The 27,927-nt window shown below is 40.4% G+C and overlaps 4 protein-coding genes across 7 annotated transcripts in view; 3 read left to right on the top strand and 1 right to left on the bottom strand.

The window, feature by feature from the left end:
• Positions 1 to 50: 50 nt before the first annotated feature.
• vstm4b (V-set and transmembrane domain containing 4b) lies at positions 51 to 12,921 on the top strand. Its single transcript, XM_061810514.1, has 8 exons — positions 51 to 130; positions 1,068 to 1,475; positions 9,064 to 9,117; positions 9,241 to 9,348; positions 9,507 to 9,540; positions 10,434 to 10,558; positions 11,081 to 11,145; positions 11,793 to 12,921. Exons 1-8 carry the CDS (start codon positions 82 to 84, stop codon positions 11,916 to 11,918), a joined length of 969 nt encoding a protein of 322 aa, XP_061666498.1. The 5' UTR covers positions 51 to 81; the 3' UTR covers positions 11,919 to 12,921.
• On the bottom strand, positions 4,982 to 7,980 carry LOC133495637 (uncharacterized protein DDB_G0290685-like). 2 transcript variants are annotated; one of them, XM_061810516.1, is made up of 4 exons: positions 7,796 to 7,980; positions 7,458 to 7,510; positions 7,216 to 7,260; positions 4,982 to 5,894 (listed from the first exon to the last, which is right to left on the bottom strand). In XM_061810516.1, exons 3-4 carry the CDS (start codon positions 7,253 to 7,255, stop codon positions 5,026 to 5,028), a joined length of 909 nt encoding a protein of 302 aa, XP_061666500.1. In that variant the 5' UTR covers positions 7,256 to 7,260; positions 7,458 to 7,510; positions 7,796 to 7,980; the 3' UTR covers positions 4,982 to 5,025. The 2 variants fall into 2 exon arrangements, with proteins under 2 accessions (XP_061666500.1, XP_061666499.1); XM_061810515.1 differs by lacking the exon at positions 7,458 to 7,510.
• A 2,940-nt stretch (positions 12,922 to 15,861) lies between the features above and the next one.
• The window catches only part of si:dkey-191m6.4 (rho GTPase-activating protein 22), a 39,647-nt gene continuing 27,581 nt past the window's right edge, over positions 15,862 to 27,927 (top strand). The window contains exon 1 of the mRNA XM_061810975.1: positions 15,862 to 15,911. The gene's annotated coding sequence lies outside the window, so the exon portion shown is untranslated. The remainder of the gene's footprint in view (positions 15,912 to 27,927) is intronic.
• lrrc18b (leucine rich repeat containing 18b) lies at positions 19,789 to 21,102 on the top strand. Of its 3 annotated transcripts, none has more exons than XM_061810978.1 (4): positions 19,789 to 19,862; positions 19,955 to 20,007; positions 20,146 to 20,448; positions 20,625 to 21,102. In XM_061810978.1, exons 3-4 carry the CDS (start codon positions 20,200 to 20,202, stop codon positions 21,072 to 21,074), a joined length of 699 nt encoding a protein of 232 aa, XP_061666962.1. In that variant the 5' UTR covers positions 19,789 to 19,862; positions 19,955 to 20,007; positions 20,146 to 20,199; the 3' UTR covers positions 21,075 to 21,102. The 3 variants fall into 3 exon arrangements, with proteins under 3 accessions (XP_061666962.1, XP_061666961.1, XP_061666963.1); XM_061810977.1 differs by having other exon boundaries at positions 19,942 to 20,007; XM_061810979.1 differs by lacking the exon at positions 19,955 to 20,007 and having other exon boundaries at positions 20,152 to 20,448.

Here is a 27,927-nt window from a genome sequence, read left to right as displayed (position 1 = left end):
AAAAGGAGGCGGAGGAAACTTTGGGTTTCTTTTCCTCACTACCATTGAACTGAAGGTTTATGGAGGCTGCAGTCGTGGAAAATGGTCTCCTCTCTGGTTTTGGCTCTCCTGGTTCAAGCGTTGTTTGGAGGTAGGAGGGATGCACAAATGTTTGAAATTTCAGAAAGGATGTGACAAAGACAGAAAAGATCAGATATTGAGTTAAGATTAAAAGGAGAGGAGAGATTTATTAAAACAGTCAACAGAAGTCCTTTTTGTCAAGTTTTTTTAGGGTGACCTGGTAGGGCAAAACTATATGTTGCATGTTTGTAGACAGGGAAGTAAAAGCCTTTTTGCTTTTTCCTGTGGCTCTACATCATCTCAGGTCATGTCAAAGCTGGTTATGCATCTCAAAGTTTGCATGGAAGATATATAAGTTTAATGATAAGGAAATATGCAGTTTGTTCCCCACAATTTGTTATCATATTGTAATGTCTGTATACAGTCATGCAATGCAATACACATGCCAATGCTAACACCAACAACCAAAAAAAAAAAAAAAAAAAAACCATTAATACCTGTGTATGTCTCAGAAATTTCAGGTGAGTTAATGTGATGGGTATTGTACTAGTTTTCAACTGGTTGTGCAGATATAATTCTTTATATTGTGGTTACAAATTTTAACGAAACTCTATCGTGACTCATTCTCGTTCAATAGAAGCACAGTAGACTGAGCATATTCGGTGTTCCTGAATTTGCCACTTTGCAGAATTTTGGTGTAAACTAGCCTCCAAAATTCACAAACACCGATTTACTTTTTATGAAACAATACCTCTAAGGCATCATCTGGTGGCATTTTGGTGCCTCGGAAGTGAGTTGAGGAGTTTCATTTTGAAAAAGTCATCCTTTGCCGCCATCTTCAGACAATTTCAAACTGTTTTTGGGTGGCCATCAACTTTTTACACTTTCCCCGTTTTAACCCTGGCACATTACTTACATGCAACAACAAACCTTTCCTATGTGAACTAAACTGTCATCTGTTTGAAAATCTCCTAAAAAATTCATTTGTAAAAAATTCACCTCAACAGATTTGTGTTCTACCATCAACGTCACCATCACTCCTTCCCCATTCACGGTGGTCCAGGAGGGCCAAAACGTCACACTCTCGTGCGTGGTGTCCCAGCGGCGAAGGAATTCCGCGATGCCCGTCGTGAAATGGACCTTCCTGCCGGCGGGCTTGGAGCTGCCAGATGACGAACTCCTCATTGCTCGGGTCAACATGAAAAAGGCCCGCTTCTATGGAAACTACACCAAGAGTTTCTCGTGGCCCAAGATGAAGCTGACGGTGGTGAAGCAGGGCAAGATCTTTGACTTGTTGATCTTGAATGTGTCCGAGGGGGACCGAGGTCTATACATATGTCGGGTTCAGGAGTTCAAAAAGCAACAAGATCGCTGGAAGGCCTCATCCAATTCCACGGCCACAACCGAACTCCGAGGTGAGCAGCGAGGAACTTCTGTATCACATAACTAACTTCATTTTCAAAACAAGAACCTGATAGCCGTTATAGTTTCTTATAGTTAAAATTAGTTGTCGGAGGACCTTGGTGGATTCATTATGTAGGGCGGGACTAGGACTGCTACTTCACTCACCGCAACAGAAGCACTGTCAAATGTTGTTTTGATAGAAGCAAAACTACATTTTTACACGTTGGTCCACAGAGATGTTCCGTGAAGCCACAGATGTTGCTAGAGAGGTCCCAGATGTGACCAAGCTGTTTGAGATTTTACGACGGACATTTCTGTGCACTGTTGAAACTGTCTTCATTAGTAAAGAGCAATAAAGATGACATTGACCATCTGCCATACGCCGTATATACCAGCACTGCAAAACATCTGAAAATCATTCAAATGCAACAGTAAAGTTAGACAAGTAGGCCCACAACCTGCAGAACTCCTCCAAAATGTTTCTTGATCTTTCTCGAAAGCAAACTGGATTTTCCTACTTTGGATTGGAAGGGAGAAATGTCACTGGTTGCAATCCAACCTGGATATAAAAGGACCATCCGCGGCAATAAGTTGCAGCTTTGACAGAAAACATCAACTTGAAATATGAGCGCAGGCAGTGTGAGGTTTTAGTGCCGCTTTTACTGACTCACTGAGCGGAACAGATGACATGTGGCACAGAAACCTTTTAACTTTCTTTAAAGAAAGTGGCATTTGGTTTCATCCCAATGCTTCATCACTTCACCAAACTAAAAGTCTCAAAATTGTGGGATAAAATAGAGTTAAAGTCAATTAAGCTAGCCAATTAAAAATCCAATGCCCACATAAATTGTGTCGCTTGGTAAGAGATGCTCCCACAATGGTTTTTGGTTCAAGTTAACGTCCCAAAGAGAGAAATGAAAACAGGGCTGCAGCTGTTTTTTTAGTCATCGTTCTCCTCACTTCATCTATCTTAACAAAGCACATAATAGCAAATCGCCCAAAGTTTTGATGGTCTCAGCATTCGCACAAGGAATTGTTGTGGTGTGAGTTTAGGCTAATTGCTGAATGGTAAAAGAAAATTTTGTTTTGCTTATTTCGGTCCTTTCGATTGGCTGTCCCAATGAGCATTTTGTTTTACCATATTATGACACAGTAATTTCACTAAAGGCTGAGGTCTAACCTGCTGATGTTTCAGTGTACTAAACTTGACATTCACACCTTTAGAGGATTCTTTGGTGGACTCCTCATATTGCATTAAAATTCTTAAATCATGTTTTCTATGGATTCAGTTCACCTCCAAGATTTTGCAAATTTGATGAAGAATATCTTGTATGTTCCTTTCATTAGCTGAGAAGATACAAAAACAGTTACTTTCTCTTCCCTTCCATAAAAACTCGAGCTCTCTCTCAGTCACCCCAACTTTCCATTGATGTGTGATCTTGTGGGTTGTGACTTTCGGTGACGGAGACGCGGGCCAAATCTGGGTCTGGCCAGCACGCAGACCTGAACACAAGCTATTGACATTGGCCACATTCTAGAGTTTCCTCCAAATGTAGGCCACAAAGCACAGACAAGACTTTGCAGAAATGGAACAGGCCATTCTGGTTAAGGTGGTTTGACATACCAAATGGAACTATTCGATTTTTTTTCATACCTATTTGACATTTTATACTGAGCAGGGATTCAATTGTAAGACATACCAAAAAAATTGAAAAACAAACGTATATTTACTTTATTCAACACAAATTCATGAGTTGATCAGATTTTATTGTATGATTGTATTTTCTGCCAAAGCCTTACACTTTGTATTTTACCAAGGCACAAGAGTACCTGAAAATGCCTAATGGTAGCATTACATTTCAATTTTGCTAACTGAATTTCTGTTGTGAACTCATGGATTTGGGGTAATGAAAATGGGTTCAAATGAAAATTTGCTTATTCGTAGTTAACTGCAAAAATAAGCAGATGCTTCCACCTCAATCATTCTTGCTCACTCTAATGAGTACATACTGAAGTGTAAGCATATGCCATATGTGCACAAGTCCTTTTGTTATGTGATGGGGAACTGATGGAATCCCTGCGGCCCAATGGCATCATGTGGCCAGGTGTTTCCTCAGTCAGTCTTTTCATGCAGCATCGGTAGTAAAAGATTGCATCGGTAGTAAAAGATTGCAGATTTCCCTTGGCATATTGAGATTGTGTATTTTTGTCAGTAATATGAGCAGAAGTATGGGATGTTTCTAAAATGTTCCCCTAAAAACGTGGAAACATGTTCTAGTAGGATGAAAGTTACCAAGAAATATGAAGATTCTCAAAGTAGCAAGCAAGTTTGTTCTGGGTTGCAAGTCCACAGAATTTTGCATGTTCAATGCAGTGTGAGAGAGTGCTGTTGAGATCGGTCATGTAGAGTACGACAAAAGTGGTTGAATCAGAGGACAGTGAACACAGACTCATCATTCAGCCAAGTCCACATCAGTGTACAATGCCTTAAATGCAACTGTTCCTTTAATGGTTGACTTATTCATTCTAGCCTAATGTACTGCAGTCTATTTAAGATCTTTAAATAGAGGGCTCATTCTCAATGGGCATAAAAGCCGTTTTATTGAATGATTGCAAGTGATAATTGCTTCAGTGCTGAGAAGAGCAACTCAGGACTCGCGCTGGACTCACAGCATTTAGAGATTTTCTGATGTTCTTTCATTGTAATCCACGCAAAAACATGATGCCCCACAGAAAGATAATCAAGTCATGTAAACCTCGGGACAGTATTATGAGGATTATAGCTATTCTTTCCTCCAGTCTGGTGTCTCATGGTGTCTCATCCAGACCTTTTCACCAGTTTTCAACATTTCCTCCAAGTTTACAAAGAAAACTTTACTGCTTACAGTATGGTGCACTCGAGCACGCCAGTACAAAATTCTGGTCAATTCCTAAATGGCCTTTGCTCGTCTTTGGGTCGAACGATCTCACTGTTGACCACATGCAAAAGGATGTCATCGTAAACACACTGAAGACAATTACAAGTCCACCATGACCCTAAGCAGATCAGGGAGAAAAACCCCATCCTAACATACCCCACACCGATAATTGAGCCTTTGCTAACTTGAGGAAGTGCTCAAATTATGACAATTTGTCATTCCACTTAAGCCACATTTATCATGTGCTTTAGTTTTTCAACCAATCTGTTCTTAGTTGATACAGTCAACAGGCTTTTTCCTTCCTGGGTGTTTAGTTACTCCTAACCGTCTTGTCTCATTACCAGTTAGTCAACTATGGTCAGTGTTATTCATATAGTGGCAATTTAAAGAAAGAAATCTTGAACTGCCCCAAGTCTCAGTGTTGGTCTTCTGTATTTGAAGAAAAAACGTACTGCAGGCCTAATTTCTTCACTCTTGTGATCTTTTGAATGATCCAGAATTGTGTTGACCCCAGCAAACTACTTAACATTTATTTTTATTTGCAAGCAGTTTTTAGACACTCTGGTCCAAAAGCCCAGTCCTTTAGAACAGAGCTAGTTTTTGTTGAAAATATTGTCATTATTCAATGTCGTAGTCCTCTGTTTCATTCCAAGGAACTTTCGCTGTCTTCAATGTCACTTACAAAGCCGTCTGTATTTGTTCCATGGAATTCGACGAAAATGTTCTGTGCGATATTGCCGTGTGGAAATGGCATGATGCCCATTGAAATGTTGAATTCTGGATTTTCGCCGGTTTGGTGTTCACTTTGGAGACTACTTGCATCGCTGCCGCTATCTTCAGTTGATGCACCACTGTCTTCGTTGTTGGGATCGTTGTCGTTTTCAATATTTGCATCAATGTTATTGTCTTCAACATTACTGTCATTGTTGTCATTTCCAACACTGGCTTCACTGTCATTGTGTTCAATACTGGCATCACTGTCGTTGTGTTCAATACTGGCATCACTGTCGTTGTGTTCAATACTGGCATCACTGTCGTTGTGTTCAACACTGGCATCACTGTCAATCTGTTCTATACTGGCATCACTATTATTAGGATCGTTGTCGTCAATATTTGGAATGGCGTCGTCATTATTGTCATTGTTGCCTTCATTATAGTCGTCGTCATCATCAATATTGCCATCACTGTGATTGTTTTCAATATTGGCATCATTGTCTTCACTACTAGCATTATGGTCAATGTCTTCACTATTCTCAACGCTGTCTTCAATATTGGCATCCCTGTCATTGTTTTCGATATTTCCATCGCTGTCTTCGCTACTTGGATTATGGTCAATGTCTTCACTCTCTTCAGTATTGGCATCATTGGGATTGTTTTCATTGTCACCATCCCCGGGCGGCGGCGGCACCACTTGAAAGGAAATCGTGATCTCCTGGTTGGAGACACAAACGTTGACTCTGAGCGCTCCCACGTTAGGTACTCCTCGTCCTAATCTTCGTCGGAAACGGCGGCCTGTAACATCGGTGAAACGATCATTTTAAAAACGGACATAGCAAGTTGGTAAAGGCTCCGTCACACCATGACGTTCTGGTCAACGTCCTCTGAACATTTCAATTGTTCTATTTTTCAGCGTTCTCAAACGCGGATGACACATGTGGCGTGTGATTAACGTGTGTCTAACGCATGACTTAACATGTGTCTAACGCACGAAAAGCGTGTAACAGCGACCAAATAAAATACCCCTAAAAACCATTAGCGTGTGCAAACCCGTCATCGAGCGATTTGTCAACGTAAGATGAGTGTGTTGAGCGTGTGACCAATGGGTGAATAACGACAGAAAAGCATTTTGCTGGCGTGTAATTTTTACAGTGGAACCGGCACTAAAATGTTGGAAAGTTCATAGTCACTTCAATTGTTGTCGTGAGTTAGAACAGTGAGCATCATGGCGACGAGAAGAAAAAAAGTTAGGGCGCGGACTTCAGCAACTAGCGCTGCTAGTAAGAAAGCTAAGCCTCTTTCATCACGGGCAATGTGTTTGGAGGAAAAACAATAGCAGGAGGAAGAGCACGTCCACGAAGTCACGCACCATGTGACACCCCCTGGGGACCCTAACCACCTTGCAAACCCCAGTGAGGACAGTCCGACAAAGAGACAAAAAAAGCAGAGAAAGGATTTCAGGATCCTGGACCGGGCTGTTGAGGATAGTCTGGTGGAGTTTTTCCGCGAAAACAAATTGCTGCTTTCTGGATCTTCCATAGTAGGTGCTCTCTACTGTAGCTTAAAATTAAATGAACTTTGCTTACAAAGCATTGGTTTATATACCCATATGCATGGAAGTTCGGGAAACGCTCGAATGACACTCATTGGACACCCAACGACGTTCGTTTCATTTTGGTTACACGCTGTGTGCGCTAGGGGATTGTTCGGTGGGCGTTGACAGGTTGCCAGTGAGTCGTTCACTGCAAAGCAAACGATGAAGTAACAACCAAGTAAAGCTCGAGTTACGACTGACTAACGATAGGCAAACGCGTGCAACGCTCGGCGAACCTTAGTAAAAGGTTCCACATATGTTCTTGAACGTTCTGCAGCGTTTAAAATTAAACGTTGATGAACGCTGGTCTCGATGAGAACTTTTGTGCATGTTCAAAACTTTTTTTCCGGACCGGCGTTCTCCGCCGATTCCCAGCGATCATTGACGTTCACTCGCGTGGAAACAATGCTACTCTGGAGCTATCCCGGCGACCAGGGGCGACTACCAATGTTTCTTCAAATGCTATAGGACGCTGGCCAGAAGGTCATGGTGTGACAGGGCTATAACCAGTTAAATACTCACGAATTGGACCATTGTGTTGTCCGTCCCCTTGTACTTCCATTTTATCTAAAAAAAAATAAAAAAATTCAAGCAATTAGTGTTAGCAGTCAGTGTATACTGGACTCAACATACTGTGGAACCTTTAAAGTCACATTCTGCTACAGTAGAGCTTCATAAAACTCTGGTAACAATTAATTGAACAGTGAATTGTGTTTCTGAATATTTTGATAAGTAAATTTGACGTGACCAATGTATATTGTTACCTGTAGCTTGTTCTTGTCCATAGTTAGGGAACGTGAGGCCAATCAAATTAGGTCTGATAAAGAAACGAGTAATGTGGAGCAGTTAGTCGGGTGAATAACTGCTTGTGGCAGACCAGCTACATTTTTATTTTTATGGAGCTCTATTGGAATATACTACCCAGCTAAGTAGACACAGAAACCTTCATGAAACCTGAAACACTGGCCCTACTCCAAAACCATGCAATGACATCAGAGACTGACATTACATTTCTATATATCATTACATGATTTAAAAACCTCTCCCAATGTCCGCTACTCAATAATACTGTTTAAATGAGATGCAGTTTGCATTGGCTTACCTTGGCTTCAAGGAACTGGCGTATAAAATGCCAGTTTAGAAAGAGGTTGGTGGTGAAATGTGTTTTTCTCCTCCAGCACGTGCTGTACTTTAGGCCTTATCATGGTGATTTTCCAAAAAAAAAACAAAAAACTGCACAGTAGTGATATTAAAATCTAACTATTGTCAATAGTGGGCTCATGGTTGCAGTTGTAGTGACCAATATGGTCCACAACAGTCTACGTAGCGCTGCAGTATCAGCTTTAATCTAACTCTATGGCATCATTTTCTATTTGTTTGTAATGCTTCATGAGATCATCTTATATGTGATGAAATTATGCATTGTGAAAGTGATGTCATTTTGAAAGTATATTCTGCAACACTGATAGTGATGAGCCGTTAGCTAGCCCTTCTCAGCGGGCCTAAACAGTCTCAGAAGGACATGTTTGCAATATTAATTACGATCCGGTATTATCTTCATTCCGTAGCGTTTCTCCTGGCTACATTGCTTAGAGTATGTATTAATGTTGCTGTTGGATTTTTCTGTCCTGTCCTGTCCTGTCCTGTCCTCGCCCTGTGACTGTTTCTAGGACTTCAAATGTGCTTTACATGCTCATCTAGCCGGTCAACAGTAAAGTCCGGTGGTGCTAAATTTGCGGCCTTAACCCTTCACTTGTAACCCTTCATTTGTAAGAATACACATTTTGGACACCATTCTAAAACCAGTTCAAGTATGAAAGTACTGAACAGTATTTTTTCTTTATTTTTTAATACGGGACAACAATCCCTGAATATTTAAAGATGGATTGAAGAATAAGTATTTTTTTTATTTCAATGTCTGTTTGAAATACTGTCAGAGTGATGAAATGCAACCACTAGAGTAGAAACAAATGTTTATACGCCCCACAATGTTCTATTTTGCAAGTCTTTGTCAAATTATTCTTCTGTAACCATGAACGTGTGGATGGGGGCCCAAGTAAAATTTCACTGTAGTATATTCAAGGTTATCTGGGACATTTTTAATTGTTCCAACAGAAAGTTTTCCTATATAAATGATCTCATCATTTTTAAAGGGTCACTAATATTATCAGTCTACTTGAGTCAAATATATCACTTTCTGTGTCACACCAGTCTTATATTATGAAACCACAGGAAGATGTACTGTAGTGCTAAATGTAGCTTTGTTTAAACAGTAAATTTAGTCAGGCAGCAAGGAAGCCGCAGTCATGACTATAGACTTCACATGTTTCTTTTTCTCACCGTGTGTGTGTTTTTTCTCCCCCCGTATAGTACATGTGTTTCCGGCCACCGAGGCCAAAGACAGCCTGTGGAGCTTGTTTGAAGGTAAGTCGTCATATTTATAGCGCGTATGTGTGCGGCAAAAATAGTGCCATCCAAATGATACCTTTCTAAAAATAAAAGACGGAAACATCCCTTTTTCAACTTCTTCTTTTGTGTGGGTTTCAGATGTTCACCTTTGTGCAGTGTTAATTTGCTCCGTGGGCCTGCTGTCCATGTGCATGTTCACGTTGGCAGTAATCTCCCAGTGCATACAGAGGAAGCAGCGGCTAAAAGGTCAGCAGACAGATTTAACTTCTCGCTATGGATCTATGATCTCTCCAGCTACCCTTCTGTTTTCATTACATTATTTTAACCCTTTTGTATGTTCACAAACTCAAATTCAATTAGTTTGCAATTAACTAGGCTTTTGTCTCTTCTTTGTTTCTTTGTAGATAATTACCACTTGGTCAAAAGCTCTCGAAATAGGTAAGACTTTATATTGATATTGTTTTCCCAAACAGTTGTCCCAATCGTCATCATCACAAAGGAAATGAGTGGTCTCGTCCAATGAGGAGTCAAATATAACTATTTGGCTGGCATGTTGTAGCGTTTGTTGACTTTTTTGTAAACTAAGCTCTGTCTTCAGAGGTTTTACACTTTCAAAAATATATTATATTCATCATATTCATTCGTTTTCGAGCTTGACCTCGTTTGGGGTGTAGATGAAGTTTATACCTATCGTAGATGATTTTAGGTGACAAGCCGGGTACTGGTCTGGTATATAGAAATGCAACCACTGACACCGCTGGACAGTTTTGAGTCTTTGGTTTAGCTAAAGACCAGAGAACCTCGATAAAACGAGCACAGGAGAACAGAAAGGAAGACCTAAGCCTTAATTTTAATCTAATATATTTGAGGCAAAAGTAAATCAAAATCATCTATCTATCCAAACATCCATTTTCTGTCCCGCTTAGCATTGTTCCATCTATCTTCAACCAAGTGGTGGAGTACACCCTGAGCTAGTCGCTAGCTAATCAGAGGGCACATATAAACAAGGCACTATTGCCATTCACATTCACACTTATGACTCAACTGGATAAAGTTGGGCCGCTATATGTGTTGCCACAACTACTTTTTAGTATAGCTATCCCCTGGCAATCAGTCCAGGGTGTAACCTGCCTTTTGCCAAACTCTGATGGGATATGCCCCAGCTCTCATGACCCAGAACTGAATATGTGCCTTAGAAATGGACTGATGGCGATATTTGTTTCTACTAATTTGTACAGTTGAATTTGGTTCACTTGGAGACACAATTGGGTGGAGTAGTAACGAGTGATCAAAGAAACTATGATAGTAATGCTCTGTTTTCTTAACTGCAGCTCAGGAGAAACGGTCACCAGTGTGGTCAGCGTGTCTCCTGCATTGCCAAAGAAGGAGAGGCGATACAGGAAGAAAAAGAGCAGAGATTGCAGAGATGAAATACCACCAGAGATACCAGCAAAAGGTGCAGATTCCTTTTATTCAGCTTATGTTAAAGACTTCCATCTGCTCCGTCTTCTTTAGATCTGGCATGTAAATACCTAATGAAAGCAAAAATTGGCCTACCTCATATATGAGTCTAAAATTTCCAGTTCTACTTGGTTGAGTTGATTGTGTGTTACTTAGGAAACATGCAGCCTCTTCCAAGTATAAACTTGAGTAATAGCCTTGTTGACTGAAGCTAACGTACAACCCAGATCTTGGATCTCCTCGGTAATTATCAGATAAAATGCAATCTATCATATCTATTCCTGTGTTGATCTCACCCCACATTTGGAACATTGATCAACGGCTGAAATAGAAAAGTTGCTGGTCTGCGACTGCAAAAGTTGATGGTTTGGGGCTTTGATTTTCAGACCATAGAATGCTGGTTATTTCTTTTTTTTTCCCCCAGCCGCAGCTTATTGTAATGTGTCACGTTGTTTTGAATACACATCATATTTTGTGGCCAAAACAAAAAACAACAACCTTTATTTCACCCCCTCAGTTCCTATTGGAGACAGAGCAAGAAAACCCAAACTTTTAAAACCACAATCAAGGAAAGTAGTTCTGGTGAGTACAAACCATATTTCCAAATATTGTTCTCTTGTGCTGACCTTCACAATTTTATTATTGATTCCAAATGACTGTAAAACCAAATAAGTCATTTGTATTTGGTCACCATTGCAATCTAAACAACGTCAAATACAATCATGAGAATCTTAAGGATGTAACTGGAGTAGCATTGTAATTATTTTCCGATGACTTGATGTTTTAGGGCACAGGTGTCAAACACAAGGCCCGGGAGCCAAATCTGGCCGGCCACATGGTTTTATGTGGCCCGTAAAGGCAAATCTAGTGTGTTGACTTCCATGCATTTTGTTAAAATCTGTACCAAAATTTCAAATTGTAATATAATGTACCATAAATAACATCAAGATATTTCCAAATATGAATAATGGTTGAAAAACCCATGACCCTTAATTTCTGAACTAAAACCAAAACTCGTTCATAAATAGATGTGGTCATTATGGCCTACTGAGGGAAACTGTAACTACAATGTGGCCCTCCACAATAATTAGTGTGACACCCTTTTCTTAGGGCATGGGTGGATGAAGTATTAATATACAGGACACTTGCAAAAAAATTTTCCTTCCGTTCCCCACAATAATTAATCCCTCCACCCTCACCCCACCCCCTCTCTGTCTTCCTATCTTTAGCCTAAGATAGTGGAGGAAAATCTGACCTACGCAGAGTTGGATCTGGTCAAGCCAATTCCAGAAGGGAAAGCCTCACGGAATGGCACAGTGTACGCACAGATACTTTTTGGGGAACAACAGCTATAGAAACGCAGTCCTCTTCTAATTTTGCTTTGTTTGTAAATAGGATTGTTAATTTATAGTGATAGTTGAGCTGTACTGTAATATGTTCATTTGAAACTCTACATATAATTTCATACAAACGTTGCTAACACTTCTTAATGAGGCCTGAAAAGGTGAAGATATTCATGTTTACATTGGGGTAAGGCAGCATGTTTGATGCACTTGGTGGAGATGTACAGCAATACCACAAAAAAATCTCAAGTTATCATTGGTAACAGTATTTTAGAAGTTAGATGCATGAGATTTTTTGCTGAAGCAGGATACACATCACATATCTGCACCAACACTTGCGAGTGGGCTTGGATGTCGTAGTACCAAGACTATCCTGTGAGAGGCGGTATAGTGCCACAGGGCCATTCAGACGACTAAGAAGAAATAGAAGCACAGCATAGAGAACAAATGGCTTTCTGCTAGCATATCTGGTTACTACATTCTGGTCGCAAACTTCTCCTGGTCACTTTTATTGTGAATTACTTGGGAGACACCTTATACAAACACTCAACAGTTGCTCCCCTTTTTGTGGTGGAAACAACAGAAAATTCAGGTCTCTTTCTACTCGGTTCCACATCACAATCACGGAGTCTGTGGATTGGCCGAACTTGGTTTTGACTACACGTTAGGATTTTTCCTTTGCTGACTTTGGTGGAAAGGGAGTAAAAAAAAAAAAAAAAAGGCTCAAATATGGCACAATTGCCGTTATCTGAGAATTTATCTCGTCTTTGCATCAAGTGTTAAGCGAGCACATTTAGTTGTCTTATATAGAAAGTTCAAAAGGTCGATACTTAGCTGGTTAGCTTTATTGAATTGACAAAAAATCTTAACGCAGTTCTGCCAGCATAATAGTTACAATTTTGAAATATAATAATTCCAGAGTCGAGGGTAGTGTGAAAGGAAAAGTGCGCGTTGGTGACCAATCAATAAAGAGGAGGCTTCACTGAGCTTGTTGACAGACTAACCTGAAAACTACTGCAACACATAATTTGCTTTTTGTTTATGAGCTTGATACTGGAGTGGGCAGGGTGGGGGAGGTGGGGGGGTAGTTATGTGACATAATGTTACATCCAGCGGCTGTTTCTCATTCAAGTTCATTGTATAAAATGTCTCTGTCGATAGCCACAGACACGATAAACACAAACGCGAACGTGACCCAACGTCATTCAACATGAGATTTGCTCCGAGCGTGTCCCCCCAGCCTTATCTCGCCACGCAACATCTGTGTGCCGTCTGTTTTTGTGTGCCACGCTGCAATTTACACTCCCCACAACTCAAGACAGTTGATATTAAAGTAGCGATTAGCCCATAGACTGCACCCCTCGGACTGTCAAGTTTTGTCAGACGCTTTCATCTTGTGTTTTAACAGCCAATTTAGCAGCTACCCGCGCGCACACACCGACAAATCAATACGGGACTGCGTTTGCGCGTGCGATAAACTACACAAATGCCGTAAATCTTCGGAAACTGCCGACAAACAGCACGATGCGTTCAATCCAAGAAGAGTATTTGACATCATAAGGTTTACTTTGTGTTCGTGATAAGCGCCCTGTGCCTGTCTCGACAGACTAAAAGTGCTTCGATCTCTTATTTTCATTTTGCTCTTTGGATCGCGGCATGGAAAAGCCGCAACTGTGAATTTGAAACCCAGACGCAAAAGCAACAGATTCCTTCTCCTCCCCCACTACTCCCATTATCAAGTGGAATAGTGACATGGATACACATTGGGGCCCCTTTTAAATTCCACATTTTATTGCAAACTGGACGATGCCTGAAAGATGGTTTTTGGTTCACGCAATACCGTTTTGTCACCTAAAATGAATAAATTAATAATCAATGAATTGTTAAATGCTTTTATTTTGTGAAAATCAGAATGTTTTGGGTAATTGAGCACAATAATAGGAGTTTGCAATTTGGATATAGCTCAATTTCAATTTCAATATAACAACCAGCTACTAATCTTCCCAAAATTGTTTTTTAAGCATGGATCAAATGTCTCAATTAAATTCAATTAAACACATTATACGTGGTGTTTACCTGGTTTCAGAATGTGGAGCAGAGTATTTACACTGACTATACCATGATTAGAACTGTTACTACAAATCAAACTTTATTATTTAACTATTGGTGACGCAATCCAATCTGGCATTTCCAGATATGCAATGCCCTTGACGTTTGAATTTTTCCAGCCGTACGCCAAGTTCAGTCTGTCTTGTTTCGACAGTGGTTTGAATGGATCAAATTTGCCGTCCAATTGTTGACGTGTCCTTAAAACTGTGAAATGCAAAGTTTCTTCCAAACCTTCCTGAGACTCACGTAACAAGGACCATGTGTGCGATTGGGGCCTCTCTGCTTCTCAGTTCTCTTTCCCCAACCTTTAAATTCAATAGTGTCAGTTTCCTTTTTTTTTTTTTTTAACTAAAAGCATCTATCGCAGTGATATGGTTGTGATTTTTTTTTTTTTTGAAAGTTTTCAAGTTACCTAAAAATTAGATTGACTGCATCTGTATTGTTTCAGCATATAAGTCTTTATTCTTAATTACATCCCATGGGGAGGAAGTGCAATGAGAAGTGTGTAAGAGTAAATTACCCTTCTTATTTGATTTATTACCTCAGCATTTTTTTTTTTTTTTTGCAGATGAACTAAGTATGGCCTTGTAACTTGTCTTTGTTTTGTAATGTATGTTGTAAAAGAGTCAATAAAGTAAGGTATGTTTGAAGGTTGTGGCTGGTTTCTACTAGAAAAATTGCACCATGACAACCACTCATTCTCCAGCTCCAACTTTTCCTCACCTCGTGTTATAGAAACATATTCTAAAGCCTCAAAAGGGCACAACCTTGAACAGACTGTAACTTTACAATACTTCTATTCCCCTCCCCATTCCTATTTACTACACCGCATTTTTATGTTCGGCGTTTAACTGTTCACACTTTTAGAGCTCTGCTTTCTTATAGCACCTACTTCTTATTATGCTATAATTTAATAGCGCCCCCTGCCCTGACAGGAAAATGACTCCCATGTGTGGCAAATCTAAAAAAAAAAACAACTGCAATCGGGTTAAATGTGGTGTTGTGTTTTAATGGAGGCCAACTCGCTGCGGTCAGGAAATATATTTAAAAAAAAAAATTGCAATGTAGAAATTGCACATAGCCAACAAGCCATAATGAGTACATACAACACAATATACCAAACCATTGATGAAAGTTTAACAGCGTAATGATCACATTATTATCTTATATCGTTTTAAAAACTTTCATTTTGTATATTGTACTTTATATTATTCCTTGGGTTCAAGCAGTCCTTCTGACTAATGCCTCAGTTAGCTACATGCTGGCATAGAGTGTGGGCGGGTGCTCACGCAATGAGAGGGGAGATAAGTGTTGGGTTTAGTCTACCGACAGTACGTTCTTTTGAAATATTGAAGAAAACAGAGCAAGCTGACGCTCACATGTGCATGAGGCAATGCCGAGCCTTACATTTATTTTAAACGGCAAGGAACTCATTGACACGGCGATGCTCCGTTGCGTAAGGGCAAAATCGCGGACTTTGCAGACGTTGTCTCATGTATAAAACAAGTGATGTCACTGGTCAAAAAGAGGAAAACAAAACCGATTGTTAAAGACAAAACCGCCGCATGTCTCGACAACAATTATGTCTCGCGTCCTCATCTCCTTCCATACACACACACACACACAAGCGGTATATCCTGTGTGGTTGCTTAAACCCACAGTTTTAGCTGACAAAAATGAACATAATGAAAGCGTGCAACAAAATCACAGGATGGAGGATTAAGACACTGACCCCAAATTGGGAAACACTGGACAACACAGCGTCCAGGAGAGGACAATCCCTTCCGTTTAGGTCATGAAAAAAAGTCAACTTCCTGTTTTGGTCTCATTTCTATCTTTACTGAAATGATGTCAGACAACCAGCAAGTGTGAAGAGTAAGGATTCGCCATTATCAGGTAAGAGTACCGATGCACTAGGTGTGTACTCATACTTTGAAAGACAGTCTGACACTACAGTGTCCAATACCACTTTAAGAGTGTCATATTTTGTACTAAATCTGTTTTTCCTGGGAGTGCAGCGGGCCTTTTGTCAGATAGCAAACATCCATCCAGCCGCTTATCCTCACAGATCGCAGGAGTCCTGGAGCCTATTCCAGCTATTTTCAGGTACACCCTGGACTGGTTGCCTGCCAATCGCAGGACACATAGAAACAACCAATCGCACTCACAATCACAACTAGAGGCAATTTAGAGTCTCCACTTAATGTTGCATGTTTTTGGGATGTGGGAGGAAACCGGAGTGCCAGGAGAAAACCCAAGCAGGCACGGGGAGAACATGCAAACTCCACACAGGCGGGGCCAGCATTTGAACCCCGGTCTTCAGAACTGTGAGGCCAACGCTCTACAGCTGTCACCGTGCCCCATATATAAAAATTTTCATCAAAATTGCAAGAAATAAATCAGCAAATGGGTTCTCGGTTACATCCTTTGACGTTCCTGTGTGGAGTTTGTATGTTCTCGGCGTGCCTCTCTGGGTTATCTCCTCTTCCAACCCCCCCAAATTCCAAAAACATGGATAGTGGTTCACTGAAGACTCAAAATTGTCTGGAGGTCTGAGTGTGATTGGCTGTTTTTTTCTTCCCAGTGTGTACCCTGTCAGACAGAATAGGGTCCAGCACACCCGAGACCCTAGTGAGGATAAGCAGTGCATAAAATGAATGTATGGATGTTTAAATAGAGGCAGTGTTTGCACGTCTGCTTCACACTTCTGACCTTCAAGGTTGAATCTCAGCTCCATCCTTCCCATGTGGAGTTTGCATATTCCCCTCGTGTTTTTTTTTGTAAGCACTCTTGTCTTCCTCTCACATTGAAAAACATGAACGTTAGATTAAACGAAGATTATATATTCATTAGATGTGAATGTGAGTTTGAATGATCTATACGTGACCGCTGATTGACTAGCAACCACTCTTGGGTGTAGGCTGTCTCAAAAGTGATATGCTCAATCCTAATGAGGACCAGCACAATTAAAAATGGCTGCATAGATGTTTTATTTTTTTAAACTCCAGGTTACATAAAACCTTTTTTTCTTCTTTTTTTTTGCATCACATTTGGCTGTCACAGACACATGAAGTGATGAAACATTACACTGTAAAAACTTGTCTGCCATTGCTTTAATCTGCTTTTCCAAGTAGACTAAAGAGAAACAGATTGGCTCATGCTCACTGTGCAATATTAATGACATTTATGCAGAATGACTTTGAAAGCCAAAATACAGTGTTTTTTAGTAAGATGACTGAAAGATGTTGCGATGTTTTTTATTTTTTTGTGGTGATTTTTTTTTTTTTTAACATTAATCACATGCAGGCATCTGACAACTGCCAAATGAGGCGGCACCATTCTGTTTCCTTTATAAATACTTTTTTCGGCAACGGTCAGCATTCCCCACTGGAACGCGAACAAGCGTCCACAAAAACAAAAAACAAAAAAACGAAAAAAAAAAAAAGAATGGCCTTCCTAAATGGTCACAACTAAAGCAAATATAACATACCAGGAATATAGTTTGAGGGCAGAAAGCCACATCCATTTTGAAGCATAGACAAACACATGAAGTTCTGCCACCATGGTGCCTGCTTTCCTAAACATGTCCAGCAGGCTATAACTTTTCTACCCAATTAAGTTGCTTGTTTGGACTCAAAAGACATAAACAAGTTTGCTGAGTTGCAAAGGCCTTTGGATCATTGGTGGAGTCAGTCAAATGTTTATACGGAGTGGGGTAGACCTCAAAATAAGGTTTATAGGTTTTATTATCGTTTTGGCAGGGGAGGGGAATGGTACCCTAAATACAAAGCATGTGATGTGAATAATCCAGATAGTATTTTTAAATAGACAATCTTCATATATTTGTCAAAATCAAGCAATACTAGACAATGACACCTTTATGGTAGAGCTCATCATTATTTTTTGTTGACTAGTTTGATTATTTTAAGTCAAATCCAAGGTATGCAAATATCTATTCAAAATGTGCACGTAATATAATTTATAATTTTACAATTTATAATTTATTCAAAATCTACATTAAATAGCACAGACAAATTTGTCAAATAAAACTATATATGTGCGCACACACACACACACACACCTACACACACCACAATAAAATTAAAAACAAAAGAATAGAAAATTGATGAGTAAAGAAAAATTCAACGCCAAGATATTGAACATTTTAAGTAATAAGTAAATGCACAAAACTTTTAAATGAAACTCCCGGTACATCCATCACAACTCAGTAGAACTGATTCGGTGAAACGCATTGCCATCTAGTGGTGGTACTAGTATACAAATACTGTCCCCAAACCCCCAGCCCGCAAAAGATGTGTCACGAGACGCATGACAGTACAAGTACCTCCTAAAGGGACAGTGACGTTACAAGCTATGTTCCTACGTCATGATTCACAGCTCACGTCAATTCAAGTGGACTTTTCGTCGAGTAATATTGATTTGTACATACTTAAACACACACACACGTGACCCCAGTTGAAATAATATTAATAATGGAGAAAAAAGTTTTTAAAACAAGTTTAGTTCTTTACATTCAAGCCTGTTAACTCTATCTTTTTTTGTCAGGGTCCGTGAAGGCATGCACTCAACGAGCGGGAGGTATGACGTCAGCGCAATTGACTGAACGAAACACAGCTAGCACAGATGTGATGACGTCACGCACACACGTTATTGCGTTACCTCACTGGCAGCTCTCGAGTTCCCGTTTTACTACATGTACTTAATTAAGCCCGTTAATTAGTTTTTAATAAAGAGCAGATGGCACTGTGAGTACAAATTATATGATTAAAGTTACCAACACTGTTCAAAATATAGACACTCAATGAATTAGTAAATCCAGGGATATAAGGATGTTGGATTTCAAAATTCTCAGTTTACAAGCGCCATTCATGAATCATCGAGTTGAAGTTATAATTGTTACAGTTCGGTCATGTCTGATTCCATAACACGTGTATTTTTATTTATTTATTTGTTTGTTTGTTTGTTTGTTTGGAAAATCCCAAAAAGCTAGCTGCACTTCTGCAGACGTTGGCAAACTAAAGTATTTAAAAACTCTTATGTCCCGACATTTGACAGCAATTAAGAAAAAATTAAAAATACACAAATTTTTACACTTTCACCCTGAAATGTGACGACTGCTCCTTAAGTAACCCAAAATGAATAAAAATTAAAATATATAAAATTCCAATTATTTGCATAGGTGTCAGGAAATGTTCTGTGGAAAATTTGACCCATGTCTATGGAAACAGGTTTTAGATTTAAATCAAGGAGAATGGTGGTAACTATAGGAATCTTGAAAAAAAAAAGTGCCATCAATGTATGTATTTTTTATGAGACGAAACATGCATCTGTTGATCTTTGAAGAAACACAGAATATCTCATAGTGAGAGGAAAACACCATAAGAATTATCAGACATTAAAAAAGCAATGTTGTACAAAGGTCAGCGGTAACGCAGGCACGAGAGATCTACACCATAAACAATGGAGCACATTAAAATGCACTTTCCTTTTAATCTAAAACTTAAATTAATATTGGAGGATTAATTGTTAATTCCAGAGAGAGAGAAAGAGAGAGAGAGAGAGAGAGAGAGATTTAAAAATTTACTGGGTAAGAATAATGTATTAACTCAATGTACTGTATGTAATGGAACCATTTTCAAATTAGCACGTGAATTTTTTCTGAACCTGTTAGATTTTTTTGAAGCAGCTGTACAATGAATTGACCGTATATAAACATACAACGCTGTAACTGCTGTCTTACTCAACGACACCTGCGACAGTTGCTAGGAAACAGGAAAACAAGCGTGATAATTGTTGGGGTGATTGCCGTGCCACAGAGGACAACAGGTACACAATAATTGAAGCTGATATTGTTGACTTTCAGAGAAATGACATGCTCAAGGTTGTCTTTTCCTCTCATCTGCTGTTTGGGAACTGAGTTGACGACACCGACCATTTTTGGGGGCATTTAGATGTTAACTTTTTAATGCCGGTAAGAAATCACTTGACTCCTATTTCCTGATTGTTGTTGTCACAAATATACCAAACATTGAATTTGCAGTATGATAGAGATCATGTCTCCAAATAAAGATCTGGTTATTTTATGTTCATGTTAATGCAAACCATGCAGTCACAGCTGAAGAGTTCACATAGTTGAAACATTTCAACGTGACCTTGCGGAAGGATGCCCAAAAAGAACATTCCAAGAAGCAAGGCATTCACCTCCAAAATGGCGCTGAACTGCATCCAGCTGACACCGGATGGCAGACAGCGCCTCAATCTCAGTTTCAAGGCATTGGACGCCGTTCCAGCATGCATCCAGAGTCTGTGCCGAGTGGATGAACTGATCCTGAGCAGAAACCTCATCGTCAGCCTCCCAGATTTTATGCTTGATTTCGTCAACATCCAAGTTTTGGACCTGCACAGCAACTACGTGAGTACAACAGGGTGTCTCCATGACAAATATTTGGTATAACTGACTCCAGTATAACCATTTATATTATCCATTAAAGGCCACAAATACTGTACTTTGGTTGCTAAGATCAATCAACTTAATTGCTATGACATAACATTGTACAGTATGTGGTAATTTCCTATTTTTGACTGCAGTTGGAGCAGATCCCACCGACCCTCGGCCTCCTCAAGAACCTGATCGTTTTGAATTTGTGCAACAACCGTCTCACGCAAGTCCCCAAGGAGCTCGGCCTTCTGCAGAACCTCCAGGTGCTCTACTTGGGCCTCAACCGGCTTCACATGCTTCCCACGGCCATCGGGAACTTGAAGGAGCTCCTTTATATCGGCCTCTCTGACAACAAATTTTCTTCTGTGCCCAAGTGCCTCGCGCACCTCCAAAAGCTACAAAAAGCCAACCTGGACAGAAATCCTTTTCCCCCGCCACCCGGCGAGGAGAAAGTTGAAATCCCAAGGAAGTTCCACCTGGCGCATGCATGCGACCTATGCGAAAACTGCCTTGATAACTGCAGAACGGAAAGAAGGAAGCTAGTGGAAGCAACACAAATTAAGGAACAAATTCAGAGCACATGGCATGAGATGAAATAGTTAAAATACATATTTAATATTATTGCAACCCACTGTGTTTCTTCTTCTTTTTCTTTCGGCTGGTCCCATTAGGGGTTGCCACAGCGTGTCATCTTTTTTCACCTAAGCCTAGCCACTAAGGACGTTATACACAATACCCTCAATTTCAAATTTCAGCTTCATCACTCGATCTGATACTCTTTTCACCTCCAAGACAATCTTAGCCAGCTCTTCCTTTAAAATAACCCCTACTCCATTTCTCTTCCCATCAATTCCATGGTAAAAGAATTTAAACCTAGCTCCTAAGCTTCTAGCCTTACTCCCTTGCAACTTGCTCTCTTGGATGCACAATACATCAACCTTTCTCCTAATCATCATATCATCTAACTCCTGAGCTTTTCCTGTCATAGTCCTAACATTCAAAGTCCCAACACACAGTTGTAGGGACTGTGCATGCCTCTTCTTCTTCTGCCGACCAAGTCGCTTTCCTGCTCTTTTTTGTCTTTGACAAAGATTATCTGAATTTCTACCTATGCCTTGCAAATTAACAGTGCCGGGCGTAGTTAGCCCGGGCCACGACCTATCAGTTATGGAAGTCATTTGATGAACGCTCATATATGCTTGGCAGTTTTACGCCGGATGCCCTTCCTGCCACAACCCTCTGCATTTTTCCGGGCTTGGGACCGGCTGACAGGTACCACAATAATTTGCTTCCCAACGGGCTGCAGATAGAGTATTGCAACCCACTGTGTGTTTAAATATAGGGAGGAAGGGGGGGAGACATTTACAACTATGATACAATAAAATGTATATTTAATAAAAACAAATCTTTAAAATGTATTATGGATGTATTGAATTTGTGAGTTAAATCCAACTGAACTGTACTTCGGGAGGGATTCTTTTACATACATTGCATACCATATGTAGCACCCATACTGCATTTGAGAGAATCACTGCTATAATTCAGCCATATAAATGTGGGTATTTAAACAATTTTGTATTCAAATGTTGGTCAGTGAGCTCCTACATCATCTGATAATCCAATGCATGCATTTGCCATTCAAAGGTTTCTCAGTAAGTTAGAATACATCATCTAAAAAATTATTTCAGTACTCCAGTTCTATTCAAAATGTGAAATTCCTTCTGTTTAAATCTTCAGAAAGATTTGTTTTGTGAATTTTTAAAGCCTTCGCATGACCCCATGCAACCCTCACACAGGAGAAAATCTACTTGTGTCCACTAGAGGGCTGCAAAGAGTACTGGTCAATTCATTGAAATACTCACTGATTAACATTGGAAGGAAATTAAAAGAGTTGATGGATTTGATTCTGGGGAACTGTAGAAATATTACAATCCACCTCCACATACAATTAAATTGTAGCTCCAGTGTCAATGTGGTAAAGGGCGCTGCCTAATCAGTTGATTTCCTTTATCCTGTTTGTTCACCACATTATTTCCGGGAGGTGATCAATTCTCCCCCCTCACTCCAATTTCTTGTGACTCGCAAGGGGTCGATACGACTTGAAAAAGTGCAAATGACCGCACACCCCATACGACTGAGCTGAGGAGTGCTGAGTGGACAGAAATAAGATCTCATCAGATTACATTCATTAGGATGCAAGCGGTCTGATATTGACTCAGCCAAGCTGTGAATCTGACCTTTGTTACACCGGCGGATAGTAATACACATCCAATTTCATGTACTTGGATTCCCCCCCATTTAGAATTAATGAGATTCAAAGTATTCCAAAGCCCTGGTCATATTCCAACTTGAATACAAATCAATGATAAACCTAGACCTTAGGTTGCCCTGCAGCTGGGTGGCCGTTTACAATCTAATTCTCTATACACAATCCTACTGCATGTACGCATTCTGCCAGTACTATTGAAAATCAATTCACAGCTATGCACATGCAAATACTGTAGATGAAGCATCTTTTTCTGTGACTCCTTGCTTCCCCACTCAAGGTATTCCATTAGTCTGCTCTCCATCCTCGACTCGCTTTCTCTCGCCCAGTACATCAGTCGCCTGAACACAGACGGGCAGGCAGGATGAATAAAACTGCCGCGACAGCCAAGCCATGTGGCCACAAATAGAATTGAATTCATTTTAATTACTCGGCTTTGTTTCCTATATCGACCGAGAGGCCGGTGAAAACTGCAGCGTCCAAAGCAAATGCGCCGCTATCGTGAAGTTTCATCTTCCATTTGCATGGATATCTCGAGACAAGAGTCACTTCCATTATCTCACAAAAAGAGATAATATGATAGACACATTAGCAAGCCATTAGGACGACACGCTCATTTGCAAACACAAATCCAACCTTTTGAGCGTTCAGCTGGCAGGAAATGACTGCACAGGCCGGGGCTCCGTCTGCGGTTTTGAATTTGTAATTTACTCAAAAACCGCTGTGCGAAAGGAAAGCTTAATTCTGATGCTGCCAGTTGAAAACCTTGAAAACAAAATACCACATTTGGAGAAGCAGGTTTTTATCCTACAAAATGATTTGTAAGCCAACAAGGTTATGGTCGCGAATGAGAGAAGGCAAACTGATCATGAATACTTGTGGTAAGATCATGAAGACCCTCTACAAGCAATATGAGAATTGTACCAGTCGGTCCACCGATGTGATGAATCTTTAACAGAAAATTCCAAGATTGCGCGTACCAGTGTGGCAGCACGTTCTCCCTGGTACTGTATATGTTTGTGTGTTGTTCTTGCGTCTCGGGACTCAAGTACCGTATTTTCCGCAATATAAGCATTATAGTGCGCACCTTGAATGAATGGCCTATTTTAAACTTTTTTCATGTATAAGGCGCACCACATTATAAGGCGCATAGAATAGATGCTACAGTAGAGGCTGGGGTTACATTATGGATCCATTAGATGGAGTTGCACTAAAGGCTCAATAGTGATCCATATATAAGGTCCACCGTCTGCTTTTGAGAAAATTAAAGGCTTTTAGGTGCGCCTCAGTGCGGAAAATACGGTACACAAGAAAGGACTTGCTCACTATCAGAGAGTCTTCTCCTGACTTTTTTTCCTCAACTCTCGGCAATTCGCTGAATCTGTTTCTGGAGTTGCTAGTCAGCGCGCTCTTCAAAGCGGTACACAAGTCCGGCTGCGAAAGTGGGGACATCGCCTAACGCTTCCGACGTTCCATCTTGCGAACCTACGTTCCCTAGCCAACAGAATGGATGAAGTTCAGCTTTTGATTAAGACTTGCAAAGACTTTGGACATTCTGAGGCTCTGTGCTTCACGGAGACTTGGCTTTGTGGACAAGTGCCCGACGCCGCCATCACGCTGCCCAGGTTTCACCTCAATCGTACGTACCGTGTCGCTGAGCTAACACAGAAATCGAAAGGCGGTGGAGTATGCTTTTATATCTTTTATATCAACGAGAAATGGTGCACGGACGTTACACAACTCAGCACACACCGCAGCCCGGATTTAGAGTCGCTGTTTTTGTACTGTACGCCATTTTATTTGCCACGTGAGTTCACATCTTTCACCCTAGTCGGTGTATATATTCCGCCTCAAGCTAGCATGAACGCAGCACTGCTAACGCTCGCCGAGCAGATAAACAAGATTGGGACACTCACATCCTACTGGTCCAATCAGTATTAGTATTAGTAATATATATTTAAATATATTTTTATATTTTGGAGACCGCACAATTCATCAGTTTAAACTGCTAAACTATCTCTTAGCTGTTCTAAATGAAGATTTTACATCTTACACGTCTTATAAGGAATACTGTAGTTCCTATAGACAGAAATGTCTCTTGTTCTTTGTTCTTGTTGCTATGTTGTTCCTTGTTCTTTGTTCTGAATGTCGTACCAGGACAGCACCGACTGCTGGAGAAAAATACCTTGTGTTTTTACACACTTGGCCATCAAAGCTGATTCTGATACTGAGGTATCGTCATGCAAAGTCTGACAGATGCTAATCTCCCAACTACAAGCCAACAGTGGCATGCATTTAGTTTTACAGGCTTTAGTGGGGATTGACGACTACCAAAACCATCCATACTATACAAAAACACGATATATGCACATCAATGTGGAGAGGTCCAGAATCCATATGTAGTACTGCAACAAAAACACAAATGAAAGTACATCATACTCACCAGATAAGCTTATTTGTATTATTTTTATATATTAATTATTTTAATGTGTATGAATGACTAATGATGTGTTTTGGGAGTCAAAATTGGCTTTCAAAAAAAGGTGTCATATTCTGAACCAAATTCAAAATCTGATTTGTGGTGGTGGGTTCAGTTTAGAACATCAGCCAGGACGACTGAATATGACGACCCTGGGCAGACATCTAATTGGATTATGAGAAACACTGTGAAAAGTAAGAGAATATAAAAAGTAGTAAATTGATGCAAGTTTAGAGGTAAAATACAAGAATCAGGGTTGTAAATGTAAATGCTTCAAAAGGTCCTGAGGGTCCACCCCTGCAAGCCAGTGTACCATCCAGATCATTTTAATTTTCAATACCTGGTAATATATGTGTCATAGTGGCTCTGTGTATAAAATACAGGGTTCAAACAAATGGGTACTTTGAGAGAAATGGGAAAAAATGTGTAACTGATATAATGTAAATGTTTGCATCATATTTACTGGAGACAAAGAAAAGGGTAGCGTGATGCCATCTTCAGGTTTTTTTGTCACAGTCTGCTTTTTCTGTCAGCTCTCTTCATTGCATTAGTGGATGAAGTCATGGCCATGTGCTGTTCATCAGAGAGAGAGAGAGAGAGAGAGAGAGAGGAGAGAGAGAGAGAGAGAGAGAAGAGAGAGAGAGAGAGAGGAGTAAGCATGAGGGGGGCAAAAAGGGGTTCAAAAGCAACACCTGTCAACTTTGTCTCCCCTCAGCCCATCAAACTAGTCTCTTAAGAAGCCATCACCTGACTTTCTTTGTCCTAATGGTGACGCAAGTGTGAGATGATGGCTGGGCTGTTCATATTCAAATATCATTTGTTTTGTCATTTTAAACAGCAGCAGGAGATAGATAGCATATTTTTTATTTATAGTACTTCAATATAAGGAGCTTGACTAAAATCAAAAGTGTGAAAGGATGTTCTTTTTGGAGTCAAATCGGTTGTAGCAGACAGTGCGGGTCCGCTCCAGCCGGTGGTGCCCAATCAATAACGCCAAGTCAACAGCCTGGCCCGCTTTAACACAAGCCCCTCCTGCGCCGATGAAATTTTAATCATCCTGCGTTTTCAATATTTCAGAAGGTTCTCTCCAATTCAGTGATGTTATTCGGCTTCAGTGGGGAGCAGATAATGGCTGTATTGTGGGTCAAGAGGGACAGCTGTTGCACGGGATCACCTTGAGCCTTGGCAGTTGTGTTGTCAATGGAGATTGAAAAATCTGGAAAAAAACACAGTTTAAGCCCTGCACTATCAGCAGGTTTTTGTGTGGCCCCATTTTTTTTTCCTCTCCAATGTTTCCAGTTAGGATTAAAAACAACACAGTGTTGGGTAGTAGAATCACAAACAACTTTCAGTGCCACACCCTCGACGGGGTGGTCACAAATGCTTTTCCTCAGAAAAGCCACAGACTGCCACAAAAGGCTTTTTATTCTCCCTTTTCTCCTCATTTCAAAACTAGTTTCTCATTTTACTGTTTTATACTCTTTCAGGTCACGTGACCCCATATCTTGCGCTGGGTCTCATTCGATTTGGATTTGATCGATGTGTGCATGCGTGTCCATGCGCATGTGTGTCTCTTAGCATGTGCCGCTTCATTTCAGCTGCTTGTAGGCTTTTGTGTGTGAGTGCATGTATGTCACAAGAGGGCATGCACACACACACACACGTAAACACATCCCTCCACCCTCTCGATGTCTCCTTCCCTCTTTGCTCTGTAATAAGAGCAGCTGCGGCCCCTCTGATTCAATTGCAGTGCAGGACTTCTTGCTATTATCCAGTGTCGACGGGAGCAAGAGGGAGGCTGGCTGCTGCTCTGCCGCAGCTGCTCCTGCAACAACACGAGAAAGCCGATTTGACGTGCGTATATTTAGACATCACACGAGAAAAGAAAAAATCTTCTGTAAATTGTTGCCAAATGGGTTCTTGCAATTGAACTCGAAAGGATGGGAGAATCCCAGAATGATTGAAGCTCCTGATTCCTTGTTAGAGTAGGATTGAGTGGACCTGTCGAATACTGTATTGTGCACAGTGTTAATATGGCAGAGGTTTGCATGGGGGTTGTTGTTATTTTATCCAACAAAACAGTCGCAGTCATTGAACTATAGATTGTAAATATTGCTCCAAATAAGAACACTGATCCAATTTATTCTTTCGTAGATGCTTCACTAGGTACGCATTGGAGAGTGTAAAGAAATCTGATACAAGAGCAGTGTCAAAAATGGTAATATTCACTTTGAGTGACTATTGCGTCACTATTTTTTTTAGCCAAGCCCTTGTGTAATGTAATCAATGTATTACAAACACGTCTAAGTGGCATGTGGTGCTGTTTTGCCACTAAAAAGTGGAGTTCATCCTTGGTTTCATAAGAAAATGTGCTGTGGTTTGATAAAAACCAAGGTAGAACTTTCTGAATATCAGTCCCAAAGGGTACGTGTGGCACAAACACAACACTGCTCATCAACCCAAGAATACAATAGCAGCAGGGAAGCATGGTGGAGGCAGAATCATGCGTTGGAGCTGATTTTGTTTGGATGCAACTGGGCCCTAAATCAAACCAGAAGGAGTTATGACCAGTTCAATTTAGCAGTGAGGATTAACCAACACCTTCGGGCTTCTAATAGAAAGACAAAAAATATATGTATTTGGGGCAGGGTTTGGGTGCTGCTGTTTTTTTTTGTTTTTTTTTTTTTTGGATAAAATCTATGGCTGT

This window comes from Syngnathoides biaculeatus, chromosome 22, assembly GCF_019802595.1.
Source record: "Syngnathoides biaculeatus isolate LvHL_M chromosome 22, ASM1980259v1, whole genome shotgun sequence".
Lineage (NCBI taxonomy): Eukaryota > Metazoa > Chordata > Actinopteri > Syngnathiformes > Syngnathidae > Syngnathoides > Syngnathoides biaculeatus.
The sequence above is the reverse complement of the archived record's forward strand: the minus strand, read 5'-3'. Positions and strand labels throughout refer to the sequence as shown.

Excerpts from the sequence above, each read along its gene's own strand:
- vstm4b (XM_061810514.1), top strand. The coding sequence starts at position 82 with ATGGTCTCCTCTCTGGTTTTGGCTCTCCTGGTTCAAGCGTTGTTTGGA. Across the intron at positions 131-1,067 it reads GGTTCAAGCGTTGTTTGGAG|ATTTGTGTTCTACCATCAAC; the intron begins GTAGGAGGGATG and ends TCACCTCAACAG. Across the intron at positions 9,118-9,240 it reads CCTGTGGAGCTTGTTTGAAG|ATGTTCACCTTTGTGCAGTG; the intron begins GTAAGTCGTCAT and ends TGTGGGTTTCAG.
- LOC133495637 (XM_061810516.1), bottom strand. The coding sequence starts at position 7,255 with ATGGAAGTACAAGGGGACGGACAACACAATGGTCCAATTC. Across the intron at positions 5,895-7,215 it reads ACAACACAATGGTCCAATTC|GCCGCCGTTTCCGACGAAGA; the intron begins GTGAGTATTTAA and ends CCGATGTTACAG.
- lrrc18b (XM_061810979.1), top strand. The coding sequence starts at position 20,200 with ATGCCCAAAAAGAACATTCCAAGAAGCAAGGCATTCACCTCCAAAATG. Across the intron at positions 20,449-20,624 it reads TGGACCTGCACAGCAACTAC|TTGGAGCAGATCCCACCGAC; the intron begins GTGAGTACAACA and ends TTTTGACTGCAG.